The following is a 23,131-nucleotide window of genomic DNA, read 5'->3' as shown; positions in this document are numbered from 1 at the left end:
AAACTGACCTGCAATTACATATTTCTGCCCCATTTAAAGAACAAAAAAAAACAAAAAACATATTTATAAGTATTTTGGATTATAGGCCTGAAATAATCACATGGTCATTATTAATAATATTATTGTTTACTTATATATTGCTAATCACACTGCACAGAGAATATGTCAGCATTCACATCAGTCACTGGAGCTTACAGTCTAAATTCCCTAACACACACACACACACACACACACACACACACACACACACACACACACACACACACAGGCGCGCGCGGAGCTAACCCGTTCCGCCTGGGCATGATCAGCGTGTAAAAAATAATAATATTTAATTGCCCCCCCCCCCCCCCCCCCCCGCTCATGATTTCATGTCACTCTAGACTGGAGTTTAGCAAAAATAACAACTGAATTCTTTCCAGAGTGTCACCAGATGTTCTCCTAGCAGTTGTTTACATGCTCAGTATTTACATTGTCTGTATAGGTCCTGCAGATGTTACTATGTTTTGTTTTCTTACACACTGATCCCCACTGTCTTGTTGCAGCTAAAAAAGGGAAAAGCTGTTACGTTTCTTGGAAGAGACACGTTCTAATCTGGGAATGTGTGACCTTTAGCTCTGACACTAGTATCACCACCTGTTATCAGCAGCAGCCAATGGAGAGGGATGTGGAGTTCATATAAAGAGCTAAACAGCTCTGACTTGCTCTATGCCAGTAGTGGAGATATCCCAGGGCTCACAACTCTTTATCATTCATTGAGAACATTCCTACCTATAGGTGATCTAGGCACCATGCTGCGTGTGAGGTGTGTGAGAGGAGGAAGCAGGGGAGCTGAAGCTGTTCACTACATAGGATCTATGGTCTGTATTCCTGGTATATTTGCTGCCTTACATCCCATGCCTGTTCACATTGCATAACCTTGGCTCAGTCAGGTTTTCCCGATAAGTGTCTGGTTACTGCAGTTCATGCAGTATTATGTCAGATCATGTGACACATTTACATGCAGTAATATATAGAATGAGGCTGCTGCCATAGTGCCATTACGGGTTTATCTTTCTGGTGCCTTGTTACATACAGCATCCTTACAATGAGTTTTCTATCGCTAATCTGTATTATCTTTCATCATGATATCGCCAAGGCTGCAATGTCTATGTTCCCGGATCTGCTCTGTTCTTTTCATATTCACATTGTGAGCTGCACTCAGCTCATTCATCTCCCTGTATCTGTCAGAGGCGCCTGGGAACCGGGGGTGATACATCTAGTTTACAGATTAGAATTTTATTTCCATGTATCAAGAAAATAGAAAGATCACAATTCCCCACAAGTGCCATAGAATTAAATGCTGATGTTAAAAATAATTTGTCCCTTTCCAGGGCACCCCCCTGGTAACTAATTCTAGACAAAACATATTCCACATAGCTGTGCATGTGTATTTCTAGGAGAAGCGTACTGTAGCTCTGCTGACTACAGTCCCAATCAACACAGGGTGCAGGGCTTTGCAGCTGTACAGCCCCCCCCCCCCCCCCCCTCCACCCCCCCTCCAAAAAAAAGAAAAAGTTTTCCATATAATTTGCAGATTCCCAATAGTTTTATATGACAAGTGCATGCCAGTCTTATTAACTCTGGCTTTCAGGCTTGAGTGGCAGTTTTGGAAAATGATCATGAATCCTGTAATAAAGCAGTCCGTCATACCCACTGGTTTTAATTACATGTATTTTTCTGCCACTGTAATTACCAGTACAACACATGTTAATGGGTCTGGGGATATTTTTTAGTTCATTTTGTGTTCATAATGTTTTTACAGTAGGGGGCGCTTTATAAAATAATATTTCTGGGATATCCCTCAAAAACACCTGTTCATGGGGGTCCCCACAAATAGTAAGAATCCCCTGGATGTACTATATAGATATCTCTGATATCTGCCATGGCCTCTCCATTTCCAGTACCAGAAGCAGCCCCCATAAGTTGCGAATGTGAAGCAACTTGGAGCTTGTCCCTGGCAGCTAAAACCATCTTTAGCTGTCATTAGCCCGCTGTAGGTCTATGGGCATCATTTGCAGAATTTTTATGGTTAGATATCTGTAGGATGTCTCCCCACTGCTGCCCGCTAACACATGCGCTGCCGGATGTCTGCGCATATTGCAGTTAGCCAAAGCAGAAATTAAAGTGATTGCGGATGCTTATCTCCGGCATGGGCTCCTAGCAATAATACACTCAGTAATAATACATTCAAGCAAAAAATAATTCCTTATTGCTGTGAATTGCAGCGATAAGAAATCCTTATTATCAGGGGCAGATTGCATATTAATAAATAGGTCTCTTACTGTAAATAACCAACTAGGGAAACCTATAGTGACCACCCAACATAAGAATACTAATAACAAACCCATATTTATTTATTACCAGTTATTTATATAGCGCACACATTTACAGAGAATATTTGGCCATTCACATCGGTCCCTGCCCCAGTGGAACTTACAATCTATATTCCCTACCACATGTACACACACTCACATTAGGGTTAATTTTGCTGGGAGCCAATTAGCCTACCTGAATATTTTTGGATTGTGGGAGGAAACCAGAGTACCCGGAGGAAACACAGGCAAGTACGGGGAGAATATACAAACTCCACACAGTTAGGGCCATGGTGGGAATGGAACCCATGACCTCAGTGCTGTGAGGCAGTAATGCTAACCATTACACCATCCATACTGCCATCAAGCACATGTGCATTTGACAATGCATTTTCATTCACTTTTTCCTAGTGTTAACAAATGCAACAACAGCAGGTAACTGGGCTGAGGCAATTGGACTCCTTGTGTAAAGTAGGGATGAGCGAGGTTCGGTTTTACTCGGTTTTACTCGGTTCTCAAAACGGCATCTTATTGGCTATCCAAAACACGTGACATCCGTGAGCCAATAAGATGCCGTTTTGAGAACCGAGTAAAACCGAGTAAAACCGAGTAAAACCGAATCCGCTCATCACTAGTGTAAAGTACATTTTAGCACAAATGAGTAAGTGTTGTGGACCTAAGAATGCAAATTTAAACTAAAATGCTTATACAATCTGTATGGCATTACTATTTATTACTTAACATATTCATCTAGTTTTTGCTCTAAGATAAATCACAAGCCACATGCCAGCAATGAAAAATAATTTTAATATTTACTGTTTATATCTATCATTTTGCAGCCAAACTGTCTGTAAAGATACTAAATATCCATAATGAGAAAACAATGGTAGGCAACTTTTGGTTATCCTGATATTGTGGATCTACAAATCCCAACATGTCCTGCTATTTGCTGACCTGCCAGGAATGTTGGGAGTGGTCATTGCCCAATAGTTAGTATACTGGTTCCACAAGTTCTAGGGACTTGCACATTAACAGCAGCAGGGGATCAGTGGGGCTCATTTAAGTTGGTTGCATTTGCACATGCACCATACATAGTAGCATTTTTGCCACATTTATGTTATGTGTACATGTGTGTATCCTTATATACCCTGATACCATAGAGATGTGGCTTGACTCTGTTGTGAAAGTCACATTTCCCTATTTGTACGCATTATAATCATATAATGAAGCGTCATAGGGTCATATATACATACAAGTGCAGAGAGGGGGTGGCAGAGTATTGGGCCCCAGGCTTTACAAACATGGCATGTCCATGCCCCCAGCACTTGGCAATTACTAATAAATATGAAAATCGTATTTTCTATATAAAATGTATTTAAACGCGAAGACTTCCACATCTGTGGTTTTATACCTTAAAAATGGAATGGGAATCTTCTTCCCTGCATTAGGCCAAATAGACATGTCTATTAAATAATATGAATAAGCAGCAACAGTCGCAACTTGATATAATATAGCTGCAATGCTAATGATTTCATTTCTGAAGGTGGCGTTAGTTCCTGCAGTCAAACTCTGGAAACTTAAAATGTTTTAATTTCTACGTCCCTATACTAGTGTAAAGGGACAGCATTGCACATATTAGGCGAGATGTAATAGTGTTCAAGATGGGCGAAGGTGCGGAATGCTGGACCATCTGGGACTTTTTTTTTAAAACTATAGCTTGTAAATGACTGATCGGCTTAATCCCGTACCTTCGGCAATCTTGGACACTATTACATCTCACCTAACATCTTTAATGTATACAGGGACATACGTGATGTCTCCTGGGTTACAGTAATGATGAATGGGTCTGTAACATAAATATAAGCATGTGGAAATGACTGTTTCCGCATGTATGACAGACTTAGTCACACTTCTTAATCAGCCCCACAGTCACTTGGACACTATGGGCCTAATTCCGAGTTGATCGCAGCAGCAAATTTGTTAGCAGTTGGGCAAAACCATGTGCACTGCAGGGGAGGCAGATATAACATGTGCAAAGAGAGTTAGATTTGGGTGGGTTGTGTTCAAACTGAAATCTAAATTGCAGTGTAGAAATAAAGCAGCTAGTATTTACCCTGCACAGAAACAAAATAACCCACCCAAATCTAACTCTCTCTGCACATGTTATATCTCCCACACCTGCAGTGCACATGGGGGGTAATTCCAAGTTGATCGCAGCAGGATTTTTGTTAGCAATTGGGCAAAACCATGTGCACTGCAGGGGAGGCAGATATAACATGTGCAGAGAGTTAGATTTGGGTGGGGTGTGTTCAATCTGCAATCTAATTTGCAGTGTAAAAATAAAGCAGACAGTATTTACCTTGCACAGAAACAAAATAACCCACCCAAATCTAACTCTCTCTGCACGTTATATCTGCCTCCCCTGCAGTGCACATGGTTTTGCCCAATTGCTATCAAAAATCCTGCTGTGATCAACTTGGAATTACCCCCATGGTTTTGCCCAACTGCCAACAAACTTGCTGCTGCGATCAACTCGGAATTAGGCCAAATATTCCTTTGCATTGGTTAAGAAAAGTGATCCCATTCTGTTGTTTGGTTGTTTTTTTTTTTTTTGTCCTGGCTATATAAGGATTAAGCAAGACGTAATAGATAATAGATGTACAAATTGTTCTGGCTGCCAGGCATCCTATATGTGCTCTCTCCATAGGAGAACTGTTTGCTCAGACCAGGGTTTCTAGATAAGATAGGAACAATGTGTTTACAGCAGCTGTTATTTGGTTTATTTTTTGACCACTAGGTTTCTTTCCAACAGTAAAGGGGTCACAGTGCAACTCTCTGGACTGTTTGACAAAGCAAGTGAGCTGTGTACGTGCAGGGGAGCATGAAAGAAAGACTAGAAGTGCACACAGCATGGCCATAAATTCCTGCTCAGACAAGATGCACTTACAAGGAGTACTTCCCCAAGTCATGGAAGCATGCAGTACCAACACTCACCACAAAGGGGATGCATAAGGGTTTCCCTTTAAAGGGGAAAGAGATACTCACATTATTTAATAACACTGTGTATAGTATTTTAGATTTCACTTTATAAATATTAATTAGTTTTTACCAAAATATTTTAAGTTTCAAAATACATGTTTTCAGGAGACTTTTTACAAGGCACGCTGTATGTGCACTGCAAGTAACGCTGGATTTTGCAATGTTCACAACGGAAGGCGGCTTCACAAACTGCAAGTGCGCCTAGGCGTGCGGAGAGGTGTACTGTAAATCTGAAGGGGCGTACAGTGCAAAAGTGTAAATGCCACATCAAAGTCCAAGCTCCTACCACTTTAGATCCACCCCTGATATGCAATTATACTTTTTCTTTTTTTATCCTAAAATAAGTTTTGGCCTCATCTTTAGTTTAAATTAATCATGACAATGAGGGGACATTGTAACATACTGGCCTACCCTCCCAGAATGGCCGGGAGGCTACCAAAAATTGGGTGGCTGGAAAGGTAGACAAGTTTCCCGCTTTCGCTGGCAGCCCCCTGCATCCCCTTCGGCCGTCCACAGCAGAGAACAAGTGGGCGGGATTCAATGACATGATTTGTACATCATCATAGCTACGCCCCCCGCTATACAGTGCCTGTTTTCGCGGCACTGTATCAGGGGAGGGGCCATGATAACGCGATCAAGTCCATTTGCAGAGTGGAAATAACAATGACAAAGATAATCTCTAAAATCCAATTTGCTTTATTTTTTTGTTCCATAGCTAAATTAATCTTATGTGTAATTTCAGTGTAACCTCTCTGCTTGTTATAATAGCAGAACACCAGGGATGCGGTCAAGATCCCGCCGGACGAAATCCCGGCGGTCGAAATACCGACACCGGGATCCCGACCGGCACAATCCCGATATATTCTCCCTCTGTGGGTGTCCACGATACCCATAGAGGGAGAATAAATTAGTGTGCCGAGCGTAGCGAGGCACCGTGCTCGCAGCGTGGCGAGCGCAGCAAGCCCGCAAGGGGCTGCGTTGTGCTCGCCCCCCTGTCGGGATTGTGCCAGTCGGGATCCTGGTGTCGGTATTCCGACCGCCGGGATCCTATCCGGCGGGATTTCGTACTGAACCCGAACACCATATTAGTAAAGCTCAGCAATGTAATAATGTTATTGCCAAAAAATGGCCATGTCTAGTTGTTACCAAGCTTCTCCTTTCATTTCAGCTGAGGAAAGGCCTCGTTGGATGGGTGCAGCGAACTTTCCAGAGCACCCAGGCAGCTGCAGCAACCCAAAAAGTCTGCACTGCCGATGAAACGGTCCCCCAGGACTGTCCTGTCTCCTCTTACAATGAATGGGACCCACTGGAGGAAGTCATTGTGGGGAGACCAGAAAATGCAAATGTTCCTCCATTTACAGTAGAAGTGAAGGTAAGTGGATAACTTAATTTAAAATAAAATAAAAACTACACAAGCAACAAAACAGCAGCAACACTATCCACATCCAATGGCAGAACTACAATGGTTACAGGGCTATGAGACAAAAGGGGTCTTCCTGAGACACCTGCTTACCCCAGTTAGATTAAAACTTGGGAAGAAACACTATAATCGCCACCGAAATTAGGAGGCGCATTTTAAACCAGACAGTAAATGGTTATGATTTGCGCTAGGTAGATATAATTATATATACAATTAAAGGGATATCTTCGGGCTTTCAAAATATATAAAGTAATTATACACGCAAAATGCCAAAGTGGAGGAAACTAATACAGAAATTGAAATAATAAAACAAAGCTGCATCATTCCATCCTGTAAACTGTTTCCTTTTAAATAGTTTTTTTTAATTGTGTATTGTAAGCTTTGCTTTAAATAGTAGGATTGAGTAGTAAGATACTGCTGCATGATATTCCCCTTCTGCTAACTAAAAGATGCACACATGCAAAATAATGTGGGTGACCTGGCTAAGGGGTGGATAAGAAAATACTAATATTATATGGTACTTGTTACTGATACACAGATAGCATCTGGCTTCTGTGCAGTTAAGTGGACACAGGAAGAATGTGTGAGACCTCACACCAGAGGCATGTGACACGGGACAGCTGGAGTTCAGACATCAGACACACAGGGACACCAAACTCTCCCAAACAAATCTTTCCTAGCAAACCCTTCCCTGCAGCACACTTTGTGGTTTCTCAATGGGGGAGGGGGGCTTTATTTTAAATGTTACAATACTTCCCTAAATTGTGTCATAAACATTTGTTAAACAGCATCATTTTCAGCCATTTGAAGGCCAGCCGAGGCAGCCAAAGGGTTAATATGTAGACGTCACCAGAGAAATGTAGTAGTGACAGCGTTGGTCTGGCAAAGTCATTAACTGGTATCAGGAGGCAGCTGTCCATGACATCTAGTGTTGCATCTGGTTCTCAAAATATTTTTACCAGAAAGTAAAAGAGAAGATGAATTGACTGGATTAAGTAACATACAGTAAGCAGGAAACCGAGCGTGTATTGGATAGAGGCAACAGACACATTATAATATTCTAATCTGACATATGACATTACCAAATTTACAGAAGTAGCTTCCATGAGAAAAGAAAATTAGATCAGTAGTATTCCCACAGTATTGATGTATAAATTGTTTTCTTCACTATCCATATTTAGGCAAACACGTATGAAAAGTACTGGCCTTTTTACCAGAAGCATGGAGGACACGGATTTCCTCAGGAACACGTGAAGAAAGCTGTACAGGAGATCGAGGAAATGTGCAATATTTTACGACTTGAAGGCGTTACTGTACAGAGGCCTGAAGTAATCGATTGGTCAGTTCAGTACAAAACACCTCATTTCGAATCTTCAGGTAAGTTACTAAAAAGTATGGAACTGAAAGAAACACTAGTTTGCAGGAATCTATGACCTGCAAACTCTCTTTGTTCTAGGAAATAGGATTGCCACCTAGCAACAGCTGGTGGGTTAGGTGCAAGCCTCCCGACGGATCGCTGGGAAGGTATAGTGAAAGAAAAACTTTCACTAACCTTCCCACAGCCTGGGGGGAACGGGGACAGAGCCACGGATCGCGACAGCGCTAGTATCCATGCACGCGCATGGTGCGCATCAGGGACAGCAGATTTTACGGAAGCTTACAGATGGCAATCCCAACTAGAACAAGAGAGAAATTTAGAGGGGTAAGATCACCTTACCTCCTATAACCTAGTAACGAAGGACACAATAGACCATATAGATGCAGAAACTAATGTGTTTACTAGAAACCTTTCAACAGTGATACAGGTGATAAGAAAAACAACTGGCAATGGTCAAAGAGAGAACTGTTATGCTGCTTTGAAATTAGCAGTGCGAGTGGACGACCAACGTGCGGCCTGCATTATGGATTGTAATGTTAAGCCTCTAGCCGCCGCTGAGGTGACAGCGGCACCACGGATGGAGTGTCCTTTGAAAATAGAGGTGTCTATCCCTGAGCTTTGGATGGCAGAAACTATCCAACCCCTGATTGTAGAGGGTCTGGCCGGACGAAAAGGCTTCTGGCATGTGATTAAAAGGGTAGAAATGTCATCTCTCCATGGAGCTGTTGTTGTGAGGTAAGTGGATAAGCACTCAACTATGCAAAGATCCGTGTGTAGCTGGTCTCTGACTAGATCAAACTCCACCAAAGGGGTTTGAATGGAGCTGGTCTTTGTGTGACCTTTTAGGACGATATGGAAACCCATTGGAGTGGTCGTCATCCAGGGTTTGGATGTGTCTATTAAGGAAAGTTTGGCTCCTCTAGCTGCGAAAGCTAGTGCTAGTAGTGAAGCCAGTTTTCTTGAAAGATTGGAGATGTTGGCACCTGAAGGGATTGTGGCTAAGTAGTTTAAGAAAGGATTAATGTCCCACGTGGAAAAGTATCGCGGACATGGTGGCCTAGACAAGAAAATACCTTTGAGTTATCTAAGGTACAGCTTGTTTTCTGTGAGCCCTGGAATGAGAAGAGCTAGGGCCGAACCATACAACCGTATGGTGGCGGAGGCTAGGCCTGACTCAAACTTAACGGCCAGGAAATCTAGCGCTAAGTTAGGCTCTGAAAGAGAAGCTAAAGGAGGATTCTGAGAAGCCTGCCAAGACACAAACTCATTTATGATGGACTGGTATCTGGATTTTGTTCTGGGTCTAAGGGATGCATTTATCAAGGCTACTGAGGAGGCCGAGAGGTTAGTTGTGGTCAGCAACCGAGTAATGTCACTATCCACATGCAATGTGGAAGTTCCTGTAGAAGGTCAGGAGTCCCTTGGAAGCAATCCTTGGACATGCCTAGGGGAAGCTTGGGTCCCTTGCAAAGAGGGTTGATTAAGGGGAACCAAACTCTGGAAGGCCAAACGGGGTAAACCAAGACGAGCTGAGACACTCTGTCTTGATCTTGTGATGTACCTTCAGTAGCATAGCTGGAGGAGTCAAAGCATATGGAAGAATCAGATCTGTCCACGGAAAGGACATCGAATCCATGTGGAGAGCCCATTGAGTCCAGATTTTGGACACAAAGGTTGGGACCTGTGTGTTCGATAGAGTTGCAAACAGGTCCACCTGTGGTTGACCAAAGGTTTTCACGATACTGATGAAAACTTCCGGTCTTAGTGACGCCCGATCCAGTGTTAATTTTTTCCTGGATAAGGAGTCGGCTAACTCGTTTAGCTCTCCTGGGACGTATATTGCGGAGAAGAGTATGGACCATTCCACCACCCAGTTCCAGATGTCTATTGCTTCTTGGCAGAGAATCAGAGATCGAGTGCCTCCCATACGGTTCCGGTATGAATGGTCGACCATGTTATGGTCGACAGTCATTAGGTCAACCACTATTGATCGACATTGGCATGGTCGACATGGACAAATGGTCGACACATGAAAGGTTGACGCATGAAAAGGTCGACATGAGTTTTTTTTTTTACTTTTTTTTGTGCTGTTTTATGTGTTAAGTGACGGGGAACCCCACTTAGTGCACCGCGTCCCCTCGCATGGTGAGCGCAAGGTGCCTCGCTCCGCTACCGCTGTGCTCGGCATAGATTATAGATTACGTTTAATGTGTTAAGTGACGGGGAACCCCAATTAGTGCACCGCGTCCCCTCGCATGGTGAGCGCAAGGTGCCTCGCTTCGCTACCGCTGTGCTCGGCATAGATTACCGTTCCCAATCGTAGTCCATGTGGATCATAAAGTATGGAAAAGTTCCCAAAAAGAAAAAAGTGAAAAACTCATGTTGACTTTTTCATGTGTCAACCTTTCATGTGGTGACCATTTTCATGTGTTGACCATGTGTCCATGTCGAACATGTCAATGTCGACCAATAGTGGTCAACCTAATGACTGTCGACCATAACATGGTCGACCATCCAAACGGATACCATCCCATACTGTTGAGGTAGGACACTGCAGTTCTTTTGTTTAGACAGAGTAGAATTGAGTTGTCCCGCCAGTTCAGGGGAACTAGAGAGGAAAGTGCTAACTTGGCCGCCCTCAATTCTAAGAGATTGATGTGCGCTGTCGATTCCTGAGCGGACCATTTTCCTCTTACCGCCTGGTCTCTTGTAAATGCTCCCCAACCTGAGAGGGATGCATCTGATGTGATGACCATGTCTGGTGGAGGAGGTAGGAGAGGTCTGGGAGATGGCAGTGGAAGGTCCCTCCAACTGCTAACCTCTTTGAGAACTGTGGGTGTCAAGAGGATTTTGTCTAAGTCCATCCCCGATGAAGGAGAGCTGAAAGAAGAATCTGAGAGTGTCTGCAGACAAGAGGAGCATGAAGAAATCCTGGGTCTAAGGACCTCATTTCCCCTATCACCCTGGCCAAGTCTCTCAGCGAGAAACAGTGTTAGAGGGTTCGAGTTACGAAGTCTTGAATGTCTTTCCACTTGTCTGGGGGAACTGCTATCGAGAAAGAAGGGGTATCTATCAAGAAACCCAGAAAAACGATTGACTGGGCAGGTGTTAACATGGAGTTGTCATAATTTATAGTAAACCCTATGTTCTGGAGGAGAGAAAGAATGAGCTCTTTATGAAACAAAAGGGTTTTTTGGTCTGAGTGGACTACTAACAAGTCGTCTAGGTAGATTATACAACGGACCACTTTCTGGCGAATGTGAGAGATCACTGCTTTCATAAGACAAGTGAAGTGAGGCGTTGGAAAGGCCAAAGACCATGATGGTCCACCAATAGAGAACGTCCCTCCAAAGGACCTCAGAAGTCTTCTGTGGTTTGGATGTATTTGAATTGTATGAAAGGCCTCCTTGAGGCCTATTTTGATACAGAAATCGTTCTTTGTTAGTAGGAAAGGTATGTCGGCTAAGCCCTCCATACGGAAGGAACAAGGTTTTATGTGTCAGTTGAGAGATTTGACATTTAAGACTGGTCTGTATGAACCCTCCTGTTTCCTGACAGGAAAAAGGTGACTGACCCAACCTTTTGTGGAAGTATCTGCCAACTCTATCTTGCCTAGCTGCAGGGCAAGGGATAGGACCCCATCTGATAACTGACTGCCGTTTTTTGTACAGGGAAAAATTTGGCGTGGAAAATGAAAAAGGGGCAGGGATAGACCTTTTTCCACGATTTTTAACAACCACCTGTCTGTGGTAATCTGCCTCCAGGAGGCTATTGCCTGGGAAAGACAAGGCGGAGGTTGTAGAGTAAGGTGACTTCCCGTATCCTCTGTCTTTCCTTGGGGCGTATATGCCGCCGGACCCTGTGCCTCTCGTGGTCCGTGTCCGGGGTGGGCCACCTCTGTGAGCTCTGGGGGCACCTCTGTGATCTCGGGTCAAACTGCTGGCTCCCGCAGGATGACCCTCCTGATGAAAGGGCCGTCTGGAAGGCTGAGGTCCTTTAAGGTCTGCAAAGGACTTACGAGCTTTATAGCGGACCTTCACTTCGTCTATGAAGTCGGGTCCAAAAAGGTCAGAATCTGTCAGATTGGGGACATCTACTGGTCTGGGTGCTAGGTTAGTTAGCCCTACATTAGCTAGCCAGCGAGTCCTACGTGAATTTGATATGAAATCAAATGTCTGACCAATTATTAGGGTAGCCCTACTAATAGCTTTTAAAAGGGCCATTTTGGAAGCTACCAGGGAATCTAGAGAGCCCCCTCAGACGCCTTCTTTTTCTGCCTTGTCAAGGGCAAATAAAGGACCGGCAGCGTCTGAGACTTTAAGTTTAATTTTTCTCAGTTTATCCATAGTGTCACTCTGGACCTTTTCTCCCACGAGTGAAGTTAAAGCCGGATCGATGTCCGGGGCAAATAGGGCCGGAATGTCTGGGATGCCAGTGTGGTTACGGAGAACCATTTAATCCTCCTTAACAAGTGCTCTTCTAAAGGCTAACTGGGCGAAATTGTATACTTGAGAGCGCTCGCTCAGAGCACAGTGAGCTGAATATATTTTAGATGGTGGCATTCTGCCTGCTAAGGCTACACGGGCCATCTGCAAGTCATTATATTCGCCTCTGCGAGAGGATGCGCTAATCCTGGTTACCTCCTCTGACTCCCAATCTACTGGAGGGTAACCAGTTTCCCTATATAAAAGTGGGAAGTATGACTATGACTGGGCCCCTTATCAGCGCGGTCCTGCGCAGATTGCCGGTCAGAGACCGGAAATGTATGTTGGCTGTGGGCAGGAGAGGGGGGTCTGCTATGGACCTTAGAGGTATTCCGACTACTGGCAATACCTGGGAAAGAGATGTTTTTTTACCTGAATAGGCATCTCTAGAAGAAACATGGTCAGTTTGTTTCTTTTTACTTGTGCACTTTCTCACCACTCTGTGAGAATATGCAGGAGGAGAAGGAGTCTCAGCATTCTGACTAACTTCTCCCTCCTCAGAGCTGTCTCTGCTGTCTTCCGACCTGACAGGGTTAATAATTCTTCTACTTTTAAATATAATGTCCTCATCTGAGGAAGTAGTGTCGGCAGCTTTATCTAGGTTCTGCCTAGAAGGCTGCCTGCCTTTTTTGCTACGCTGTGGGGACACTGTCAGAGTGTCTGTGGCTGACACAGACACTGTGCCCTCCATCCTGCAGCGCTGAGGTAAAATCTGCTGTCTGGGGGCGGGGCCTTGCGCCTTATAGGGTGCACACGTGCCAGGCGGTGGGCGCGTGCTCCCGTGACGCGCGCCATGCACGCGCACGGGTACTAGCGCTGCCGCGATCCGCGTCTCTGTCCCCGTTCCCCCCAGGCTGTGGGAAGGTAAGTGACAGTTTTTCTTTCATTGTACCTTCCCAGCAATGCGCCTGGCACGCGCGCACCCTAACTCACCAATTTTTGCTAGGTGGCAAGCCTACCTATGAACAAACAGGCATACCTTATGTGTGCTGTATGTGGCTGTGATACCATCTGTCCCTTGCCACTCCATTTCCAGTGGCCCTAACTCGATAATTGCAGAGTGTACAAATAACACTTATGATACTACAAAAATAAATTATGTACCTTTCCTACTTTACACCTTCCGCTACCTTAGCATTCATTCCCAGGTTGTCTAGAGATTACAGCCAGTGCATACAGTACAAAGGAAAATGTGCAAATTAACTCATCAGTGAATTACCCTATTACAGTACCGATGCCGTCATCCCGATCTTTGAAATCCCGACAGGGGAGATGTAACTATGTTATCCCCTCTCCCCTAACCCTACCCTTCCTGCAGCCTAACCCTAACCTCACCTCTTAGAGCCTAACCCTAACCTCCCCCACAGCCTAACCCTAGCCCTCCCCACTTAGTGCCTAAACTTAACCTCCCCTGGTGGTGCCTAACCCTAAACCCCCCACCCCGCAGCTTAACCCTCCCCCCTTCCCCTAAACCTAACCCCCGTCCCTTTCCCGGCCCTAGCCCGCCCGCTCGTTATACTTACGGCCGGGATTATAGCTTCAACATTCTCACGCGTGCTGGGATTCCGGCGTCAGCATTCCTACTGCTGTGATCCCCACAGCCGGCATCTTAACCGTATCCCCTGTGCCCCTACTCTTGTAAAGGTATGAGAAATTAGCTGGTGAAGGCAGGGATATGCTGGAGTGGGCACAACCTGGCATGTCTTCCTCGGCTGCCTTACAGTCTGCTACCTCAGCAAAATGTTATCATAACAACAAAATGGAGGCGCCCTTGCCTCCTAACATGGCAGCAGTCTTCACTTGGAAATGTAACTATGCACTGGAGATAATATTGTTTACACCATAAACTACCCATTTACAGGAAGAAATACATTATTTTCTTAAGATTTGAATGGAACCTTTTTCCCTAGATAATTTGACAAAATATTGAGAACGTTAAAAATTATCACAGTTTAATGAATTCATGTTTTGGACTTTGTTCTACGTACTGCAATTCTAGCACAGAAGAGGCCAGCTTTGTTCAGAATAAAGTGAGTTATCATTTACTTCAGCATGGGAAAAACACAGCAGGCTGATAAGAACCTATCAATAATGTGCCTTATGCGCTAATACTTAACAAAAAAAAAAAAAGTTTGTACTGGTATTTTTTTATTTTTTTATCAGGTTTAATGATATAAACTGGGCTTGTATTATTTTGTTTTGAATTCTTCCAGTTTTTAGTCCATGCAAGCCCAAAGGCACATTGGTCAGATCTTGTTGAGCTGGCAAAGAATAGTGAGGGGCACTTATCTATCCACAAGCAGCCAGATGAAAAAGGCATTCATTAAGTAGTCCACTCAGAACTCATGAGTAGAAGCTTTGTTGCCGGGATTCTCATGCCAATGTATGTTGCCATGGCAACACATGGCTTTCAATCATAATCACCAGTTCCACAGTCTGTGGGTTTGCACTGACCATTGAGGGAATAAGTTTTAGTGGTGTCAAGTCATTGCCAGAACAGTCTCTTATTAAATGCTCTGTCCCGGCATGGCTTTAATGCTAAGAAACCATGTTAATGAATCTTTCATCATTGCAAATAGCATCAATAATGGATGTAGCAGAAATAAATCTTTGTGTCTTTAGGTTTATATGCTGCTATGCCTAGAGACATTCTGCTGGTTGTTGGTAACGAGATTATTGAAGCCCCCATGGCATGGAGATCCCGCTTCTTTGAATACTCTGCCTACCGTCCTCTAATAAAGGATTATTTCCGCCGTGGGGCAAAGTGGACCACTGCACCCAAACCAACAATGGCTGATGAACTCTATGACCAGGTAACTTATCAGCTTTCTTCCAATGATATCATGTGCTCAAACTATGAAATTAAGAAAAAGGGCTAATGTGCTGCCTTTTCCAGCTTTTACTCCCCCATTGGTACTTTCTCTCATGTATAGTTGGTGGCAGGACTGCCAAATGGGCTAAAGGAGAGGAGATGCTGGCAGTGTGCAGCTCTCTGCAGTCTCAGACCACCAGAGGGTGCTGAAGAGCACAGGCTGAGGCTTGTTGCAGGGCCCTGGCTCCTCTGCAGCATGATGCCAGGTGTGTTTTGTGAGTGCAGGTATATTGTATCTTGTGTGTACCCTATGTTTGTGCCGCATGTGTAGTGTATGTCTGTGTACAGATGTAGTCCATGTTATTTTATCATTTCATGTGACTATGGTCTTACCTTAATGGAGATGCACCAAGTGACTTGCTAGGAATCCACGAAGGTCCTCCCATTTTACTGCACCAATGAGCAAGTCATATTGGGTAGTGTGTAAGTATTTGTTGTGAGTATTTCCAGTTTATGCATATGTACGTAGTGGGGGTAGGGACATTTTATACCATGTTTATGCTACAATAACTGCATTCACTCAGCTCTTTTCCACCAGCAATATGTTTAGTGGCAGTTATCACATGTAACAGATTTATACTATCAGTCTTTGTTTAGCATAAAACCACTATAATAAAAAGTTACTAATATTATTATAAAACATAGTAAAAGTTACTAATATTTTATAATAGAAAAAAACACGTGTAGCTTGTTTTGGACTCTGGTTATTACCAATGCACACAACAAACATAATAAGCAGAGGACTATACAATTGCATTCTACAAATTAAATTGCTTACTACATTTATTTTGTTATAAAACCCCACAGAGCAGGATCCTGACAGTCGGGATCCTGGAGGTGGAAATACAGACGGCAGAACACCAATACTAGCCGGTGCCGGCATCCCGAATGGGATCACAATCCCGGCACCGGCATCCCGACACCCAGGATCCCGAACAAGTGGCTTCCGGGCTGCCAGAAAGGGGGGCGTTAGGTTTAGGCTGCGGGGGGAGGGTTAGGGTTAGGCTGAAGGGGGGGGGGTTAGGTTTAGACATGCGGGGAGGGAGGGTAGGTTTAGCCATCCACGGGGAGAGTTAGGGTTAGGCTGCTGGGTTTAGGTTAAGGCTGCGGGAAAGGGAGGGGTTAGGTTTAGGCACCACTGGGGAGAGTTAGGTTTAGGCTGCAGGGTGGAAAAGGTTAGGTTTAGGAGGAAGGGTTAGTATACCATACCCTCCAACATTTAACACATAAAAATTGGTACAAATCCGAAAAGGGGCCGTGGCCACGTCCCTTTTTCTATACTTTCAATGTTAGTTTGGAGAGCCAAAAATTGGTACAGACCATAATTTTTTTTTACTGTACCTGCCAAAAAGGTACAGTTGGAGGGTATGCTATACTTACCTGACCCCTGTCGGGATTCTAACAATCAGGATGCAGCAGTCGGTATTCTGACTAGCCTTTTAGCCCCAACCCATGGGATGGTATGGGAATAGCCAATAATATATTTTTCAAAATCTCTATAATGCTGAGTTTTTTTTAAAGCTGCTCACAGTCTTGTGCTTTCTCACTAAAAGCACGCTGCCTGCCTTTAATACACTAGCTAAATGACACATGCTTATGTAAACAAACAAAAAAAGCCCTGGGCCATTGTGAGAGCATTGGAACACCAGCAACGGCACACTACATCACCACTAAAACACCCGTACATCCCCCATACACCCAGCATTTTAAATGCATCCCCTTAGGGTTGTGTTCTAAAATACCTTATGTACGGAATTTGTACGCGCTACACATTTCCCGTACATCATGCTAGAATTAACCATTTTACATTGCCCCTAAGTGAATTTACCCCATATTCTCTATTTATACTGTTTGGTCTTATAAAAAGAAAAAGGCTGCAACACAAAACATACATGTATTCTCCACAAGGGGGGGTTGTAGTGCAGCATAGAGCTATAACACACAATGCATAGAACCTCAACTACAGTTCTTCTAATTGCCAGTTAGTGCTTGTGCAATACTTTTACTGCCACATCAGTTCTCCATGCACAAAAGCAGGAATGTTACCTGATAACACTGTTATCAGGTCTTTATTGCTGCCTTGGTTGTCAATATGAAATCATATTATTATTACTTATGACAGATTTTTAAAGCACTAACATCTCTGTATTGTAATCTGTAGTACTCAGCACAGACATGGCATAAACATTCATTTACAAGCCATGGAGACTCAAAAGGAACGAGGACCCTACTCTTCAGGGCCCATAGTTAAATTACTTTTTGTAGCCGCCCATCAGGGATGATATCACTGTGTGAACATTAAAATACAATAGCAGTTTCTGTAAAGCAAACCGTAAAACATAATGCTATATTTAATGCATGTTACTGTAATAAAGTTTCCATTGTTGCTATATATGTTACGAGATACATAAATAACTGTTTCATTGATTAGTGGTGTTTTATATGGTCCTTAGATGTAGTTTGTTAACAACCCTCGTGTACTGATTCTGTGTACCCGTCACATTCACACTAATAAACTGGGTGGTTTCTCATTGACTATAACACACAATTTGACCAAGAGAACGCAGGATGGAATAATTTGTAGGTCTCAATGTGATGATTGGATATTTACTATTTGAGTGTCTTTATTTTAGGAATACCCTATCCGTACTGTAGAAGACCGGCACAAGCTTGCTGCTCAGGGGAAATTTGTTACTACAGAATTTGAGCCCTGTTTTGATGCTGCTGACTTCATGAGAGCTGGGAGAGATATATTTGCACAGCGAAGCCAGGTAAAGGGATTCTGTCCAGTTCTTGGAGATATCGCCGGGTGTAATGACACCCGAGTTCAGTGTCCGTGCGGGATGCCGGCCGAACTCAGACATTAGTTTTAAAGGGGCAGTCACTAACAAGGCTTAGTTTTGCCTTGTAAGTGATTGCCCCTTTAAAAAAAAAGTCAGAGTTCGGCCGGCATCCCACACGGCCGCCGAACTTGGACGTCATTACATCTGGACCATTGTCTGAATTTCTCTGTAATGAACATATTTAACTTTTATTCACAGTCACAAACAACTTTAATAATAAAATAGGCTATCTATGGCACTGCAAATGTAAATAGGAGTATGGGCTTGTCTTTATGTAACATATTAATGCCCTTTTGGCCGTCATAGCTTATTTCCTTTTCTAAATGGCCCCATACACTAGAACGATAATGCCCGATTTCAGCCAATTTCGGGCATTCGGGCCGATATATCGGGTGAAATTGGGCATTTTGGAGGTGTTTCCGATCCGATCCGGGTTTCCATGAGGGTCGGATCGTTAGTGCTGCACTCGTGATATGTCGGTTCCTGCAGGCATGGCTGGGATCGCAAACGATATATCGCATGCAAAATGTATCAAATCATTTGAAATCGTATGTAACCACTCCCAGGAAGCTCCCGGGAGAGTTCAAGGGAAATCGCCTCCGACTTCAGCCTCAGACATATCGTTCTCGTGTATGGGGCCCTTAACATTTAGAATTGTTGTTGGATAGTGGATTTATAAGCGTGAATTACTCATCCAGTATCCTAAAATACCTGGTACACGTAACATTTTTTTGAAGGTTTCTGTCTGGGTGTTTTGTTTTTTATAATACTGACCAACTCACAGTATGACTTTTTGCTCAATTTGCATCTGTTCTCATGCGTGGGCTGCAAAAGTTGATATAATTAAATTATTGAATGTCACATTGAACTATATAGTGTCTCATGTTCATCTATAATCCATCAAATGTAAGGAACACAGATGTAATCACAAATTATCCATAGAGATATTATTTAACAGGTAGCATCTATGAGAGTCTTGTAACATACACTATTGAGAGACATTAGTATATTAATATCTACATTTCTCTAACGTTCTAGAGGATGCTGGGGACTCCGTAAGGACCATGGGGAATAGACGGGCTCCGCAGGAGATAGGGCACTTTAAGAAAGCTTTGGATTCTGGGTGTGCACTGGCTCCTCCCTCTATGTCCCTCCTCCAGACCTCAGTTTTACACTGTGCCCAGAGGAAGATGGGCGCACTGCAGGGAGCTCTCCTGAGTTCTTTGCATTAGAAAGCATTTTTGTTTGGATTTTTCTATTTTTACAGGGAGCACTGCTGGCAACAGGCTCCCTGCATCGAGTGATCATGTCAATTATTATCTTCAAACATAAAGCTATACACTATTTCCGTGGAGCCGCTTGGCCGCTAGACCACGTGCACGTGCTACGCACTTTGTACGCTATTTGCGTACAGAGTCCCGCACGTGGTACGCACTTGGCGTACACACGCTGCGCTGAGTGTACGGAATACACACAGCGGGTGCACACACAGTTGATAACCTTTAAACCTTGTTAATAAAATACAGTAAGAATATGCTTTATACTCTAAACCTCTAGTAGTCAAATACTGTAATGATGTAATGCTTAAAAACCTTAACAATGTGTATGCTGTTTGAGCGATTGAGACGCTAAGAGAGCCCTTTGCAGGAAAGTGAAAACACAACACCGGGTTTGGTTAAAACCACAGCAGCTCTAACACTGCCGTGGATTATTCTAATAAAAGGTAAAACAATACAAGTCATACACTACAAACTAACAAGTAAATCTAAACAGAATAATGGAGAATAATGGCTACAGAGAATATACATACGTGAGAATGTTTCGCAGGCGCAACCTGAATTCAGTCCTCCGCTATCAGGGAGAAAGCCTTCAGAGTCTTGTGTGACCAAGGCTGCTGCAAGCTCTATTTATTCACTTCATCCAAAACAATACAATGGTCACTGTAATCCCTTTGTTCATTGGACACAGGGATGTGTCTCTACATTACAGCAAAGGTCATAGGTGGATTTGAACAGGTGGGCTGTGTCTTTCTCCAACTGCTCTGGTGGGAGGTATCCTCAGGATTCCCGCCGCATGTGTAATTTACAGCAAATACAGTTAATGTTCATAATCTACTTCTGTACATAACTATATGCAGGAGCGAGCGATCCTTTCCTAACTAACATCGGAATGTTACCCTTAAAATACCCTACAGCTGGATACTAGACACCACCTTTCAACCTTTATCTGACCCTTCCTATCATGCAAAGAGGAATCTCTCTGTCCAGGAACAGTTTAAACTAATCATACTCACTGACATGGTCTAGGGGAATATTAACTACAAAATGCACTATTTGGGTTAAATATGCTACGATCGAGTCGCACGCTACACGCTCACAAACTCTGCCGTAAATACACATCTTATGCGCACGAGACGCTGGAGCGTCCCCTACGCAACCTGCGGGTATGTGTACGCACGGGGGACCAGGTGCACGAGCAGCATGCATGTGCATGAGGGGTTAGTACAAAAGGATATGCATCATTATATTTTTCGACTTTGACAGTCCACCCTTTGGCAGTCAACAATAACTGCCACTATCCAAACACTTAAGCAGAAAAATATACAATACAATGAAATACCTATAAATGATTGGGTGGAGGGAGGAGAGGAGAAAGTGGGAAATGTATGACCTAGTGGGATAGTAAAAGCATGTATGTATGAAATTCATGTCTGAGGGGTCATGTATCATCGTGCCATACATGTTCTAGATAAGCTTCGAGGTATTGCGAAGTATACATTAAATCCTTCTTATCCCGTATTAAGGGTCTGTAAGTGGGCTAACAAACACTACCGAGCTCTTTTCGGCTTTTTTTTGTTCCAACAAATGGGGTGCACATTAGTTGATGATACATGGAGGGGGAGAAATATGTGAGTGCTAATATATGTACCTATATCACCTGTCGACTATGTGTGTCACTACCTGAAGATCGTAGAGATGAAGATAAGAAACATGTGTTACAAATACATTCATATGATAATGTGTGTAATTGTTCTTGGATGTCTGTTGAAGTCTTGTCCGGATAGGTGTATCTTTGCTGTGGGTGATAAGCAAAGTTTTTCAAGTGTCCATAAAAAGTTAAAGTCTCTAAAGTGTCTCGCAAAGTCTGCGAAAAAGTTCATCAAAGGTCTGTGGATATGTTCATCAACGGTCTGTGGAAATGTGCATCAAAATCTTCTTCCGAGTGGATGTCTTTTTACCTTGGAGAAAAACAAAGGAGAAACGGGTGAAAGAAACGGACCGTGGAATCACGTCTTATCACAACATTGTCTCGATTGATGGGTCATAAATTAAACCAGTTGTTGTAACAATGCCCTCGCTCCTCAAACTCATCAATTTGGTACTGCGCTTGCAATGCATTAAAATCCGAACACATCTAAATATCAAACCAATCATTATGACAACTTCCAGGATACACAAGAGAAATTTCCCTACATTCACGATAACATTTTGAGCCCATTCTCCTAAACCTGAGAACCAATTGCGTGGGTTCAACCATGAAACCCAGCCGGTCAGTTCATTACTCACAGCAGTAAGGGTAAGGTTGTGTCTCCTTCGGAACTCCCACTTCAATTGCAAGATATCGTCCATCTTTTGATCTATGACCTCGGTTGGGTCATCGGTGCTGTTTGTGATATATGTACAGCACTTCACACCATACTGAGTTGCTAGGGTGACACAATACCCGCCTGTCACCGCTGTGATGTAATTGAGAACCATCCTGTGCTGGATCAGTTCCGTTTTGTAAGTTTGCAATTTCCTCCCAGTATACCTGAAGGTGTTATCATACATTTCGGTGATATTGTCTATCAGGTTCGCTAGCGCATTAATATACCTAAAATGTATAACTCCTCTGGCGGTATGGGTGATATCTAGCGCGAGTAGGAATTGAATCCCGGTGGATTCGTGGATCAAATCAGAGGCTACGTGCTCTGTCCTATCTATAAGGTGTCTCTTAACAACGTGTTCGTAGTGAGTATGAGTGTAAGGAGCTTGAGCATTGCGGTGAACGTTTTTCATCTTATCATGGGTAATGGTCATTACTTCTGGCAACACTCTTCCAATGTAACACAATCCCTCTGAGTTTGGGGCAACCCACTTATACGCCTTCCTCCCACATATGAAATATGCATCATCGGGGAGGACATATGGGACAGAATATGACATCACCATATTGCAAACCTTCCAGGTGAAAAATCCTATCCCTAACTTTCTCATTTGTTCAGTACACGTATCAGGCTGTATGATATGCGCACAGTATCCTGGTGATACTTCTCCAACCCGCATGGTCCTACTTCCTAGAATATACCTATACTTAAAATATCTCCCACCGTTGGCTATTTGGCGTATAAGTTCTGAGTCTACGGGCATTCTATCAGCTCTGTGTGAAAATGCCATGGTTTGGTTGTTCTATGTCACTTCCCAATAGCCCAGCTTTCGGGGATTGGAAATGTTAAAACATACTAAGGACCTATCCACATGATATTGGTGGAGCTTCAAACTAGGAGGCCTAGAAATATTAAATTTCTTGTCCACCGGTCTCCCACCCCTTAATTCAAGTACCTCATCTATTGTTAAAGAGTATGGCACTAGTTCTGACTTGCTCTGACCTTGAGGTACTTGTGAGCACACCCAGCATTCTGTTTGGTTTAAAACCTTACCCACTAATGAGTGATAGTCACTCAATGGATGACGGTCCATGTTGA

At 43.5% G+C, this 23,131-nt stretch overlaps 1 protein-coding gene across 1 annotated transcript in view; it reads left to right on the top strand.

Annotated features, from left to right (window-relative positions):
- Positions 1 to 694: 694 nt before the first annotated feature.
- GATM (glycine amidinotransferase) overlaps positions 695 to 23,131 on the top strand; it is a 42,016-nt gene continuing 19,579 nt past the window's right edge. The window contains exons 1-5 of the mRNA XM_063925985.1: positions 695 to 857; positions 6,559 to 6,762; positions 7,992 to 8,187; positions 15,295 to 15,485; positions 18,178 to 18,315. Coding sequence (XP_063782055.1) covers positions 789 to 857; positions 6,559 to 6,762; positions 7,992 to 8,187; positions 15,295 to 15,485; positions 18,178 to 18,315 — 798 coding nt within the window. The 5' untranslated portion in view covers positions 695 to 788. The remainder of the gene's footprint in view (positions 858 to 6,558; positions 6,763 to 7,991; positions 8,188 to 15,294; positions 15,486 to 18,177; positions 18,316 to 23,131) is intronic.

The sequence above is a fragment of the Pseudophryne corroboree genome, chromosome 6, assembly GCF_028390025.1.
Source record: "Pseudophryne corroboree isolate aPseCor3 chromosome 6, aPseCor3.hap2, whole genome shotgun sequence".
Classification (NCBI taxonomy): Eukaryota; Metazoa; Chordata; class Amphibia; order Anura; family Myobatrachidae; genus Pseudophryne; species Pseudophryne corroboree.
Note: the sequence above shows the minus strand (reverse complement) of the source record. Positions and strands in the feature narration are given on the sequence as shown.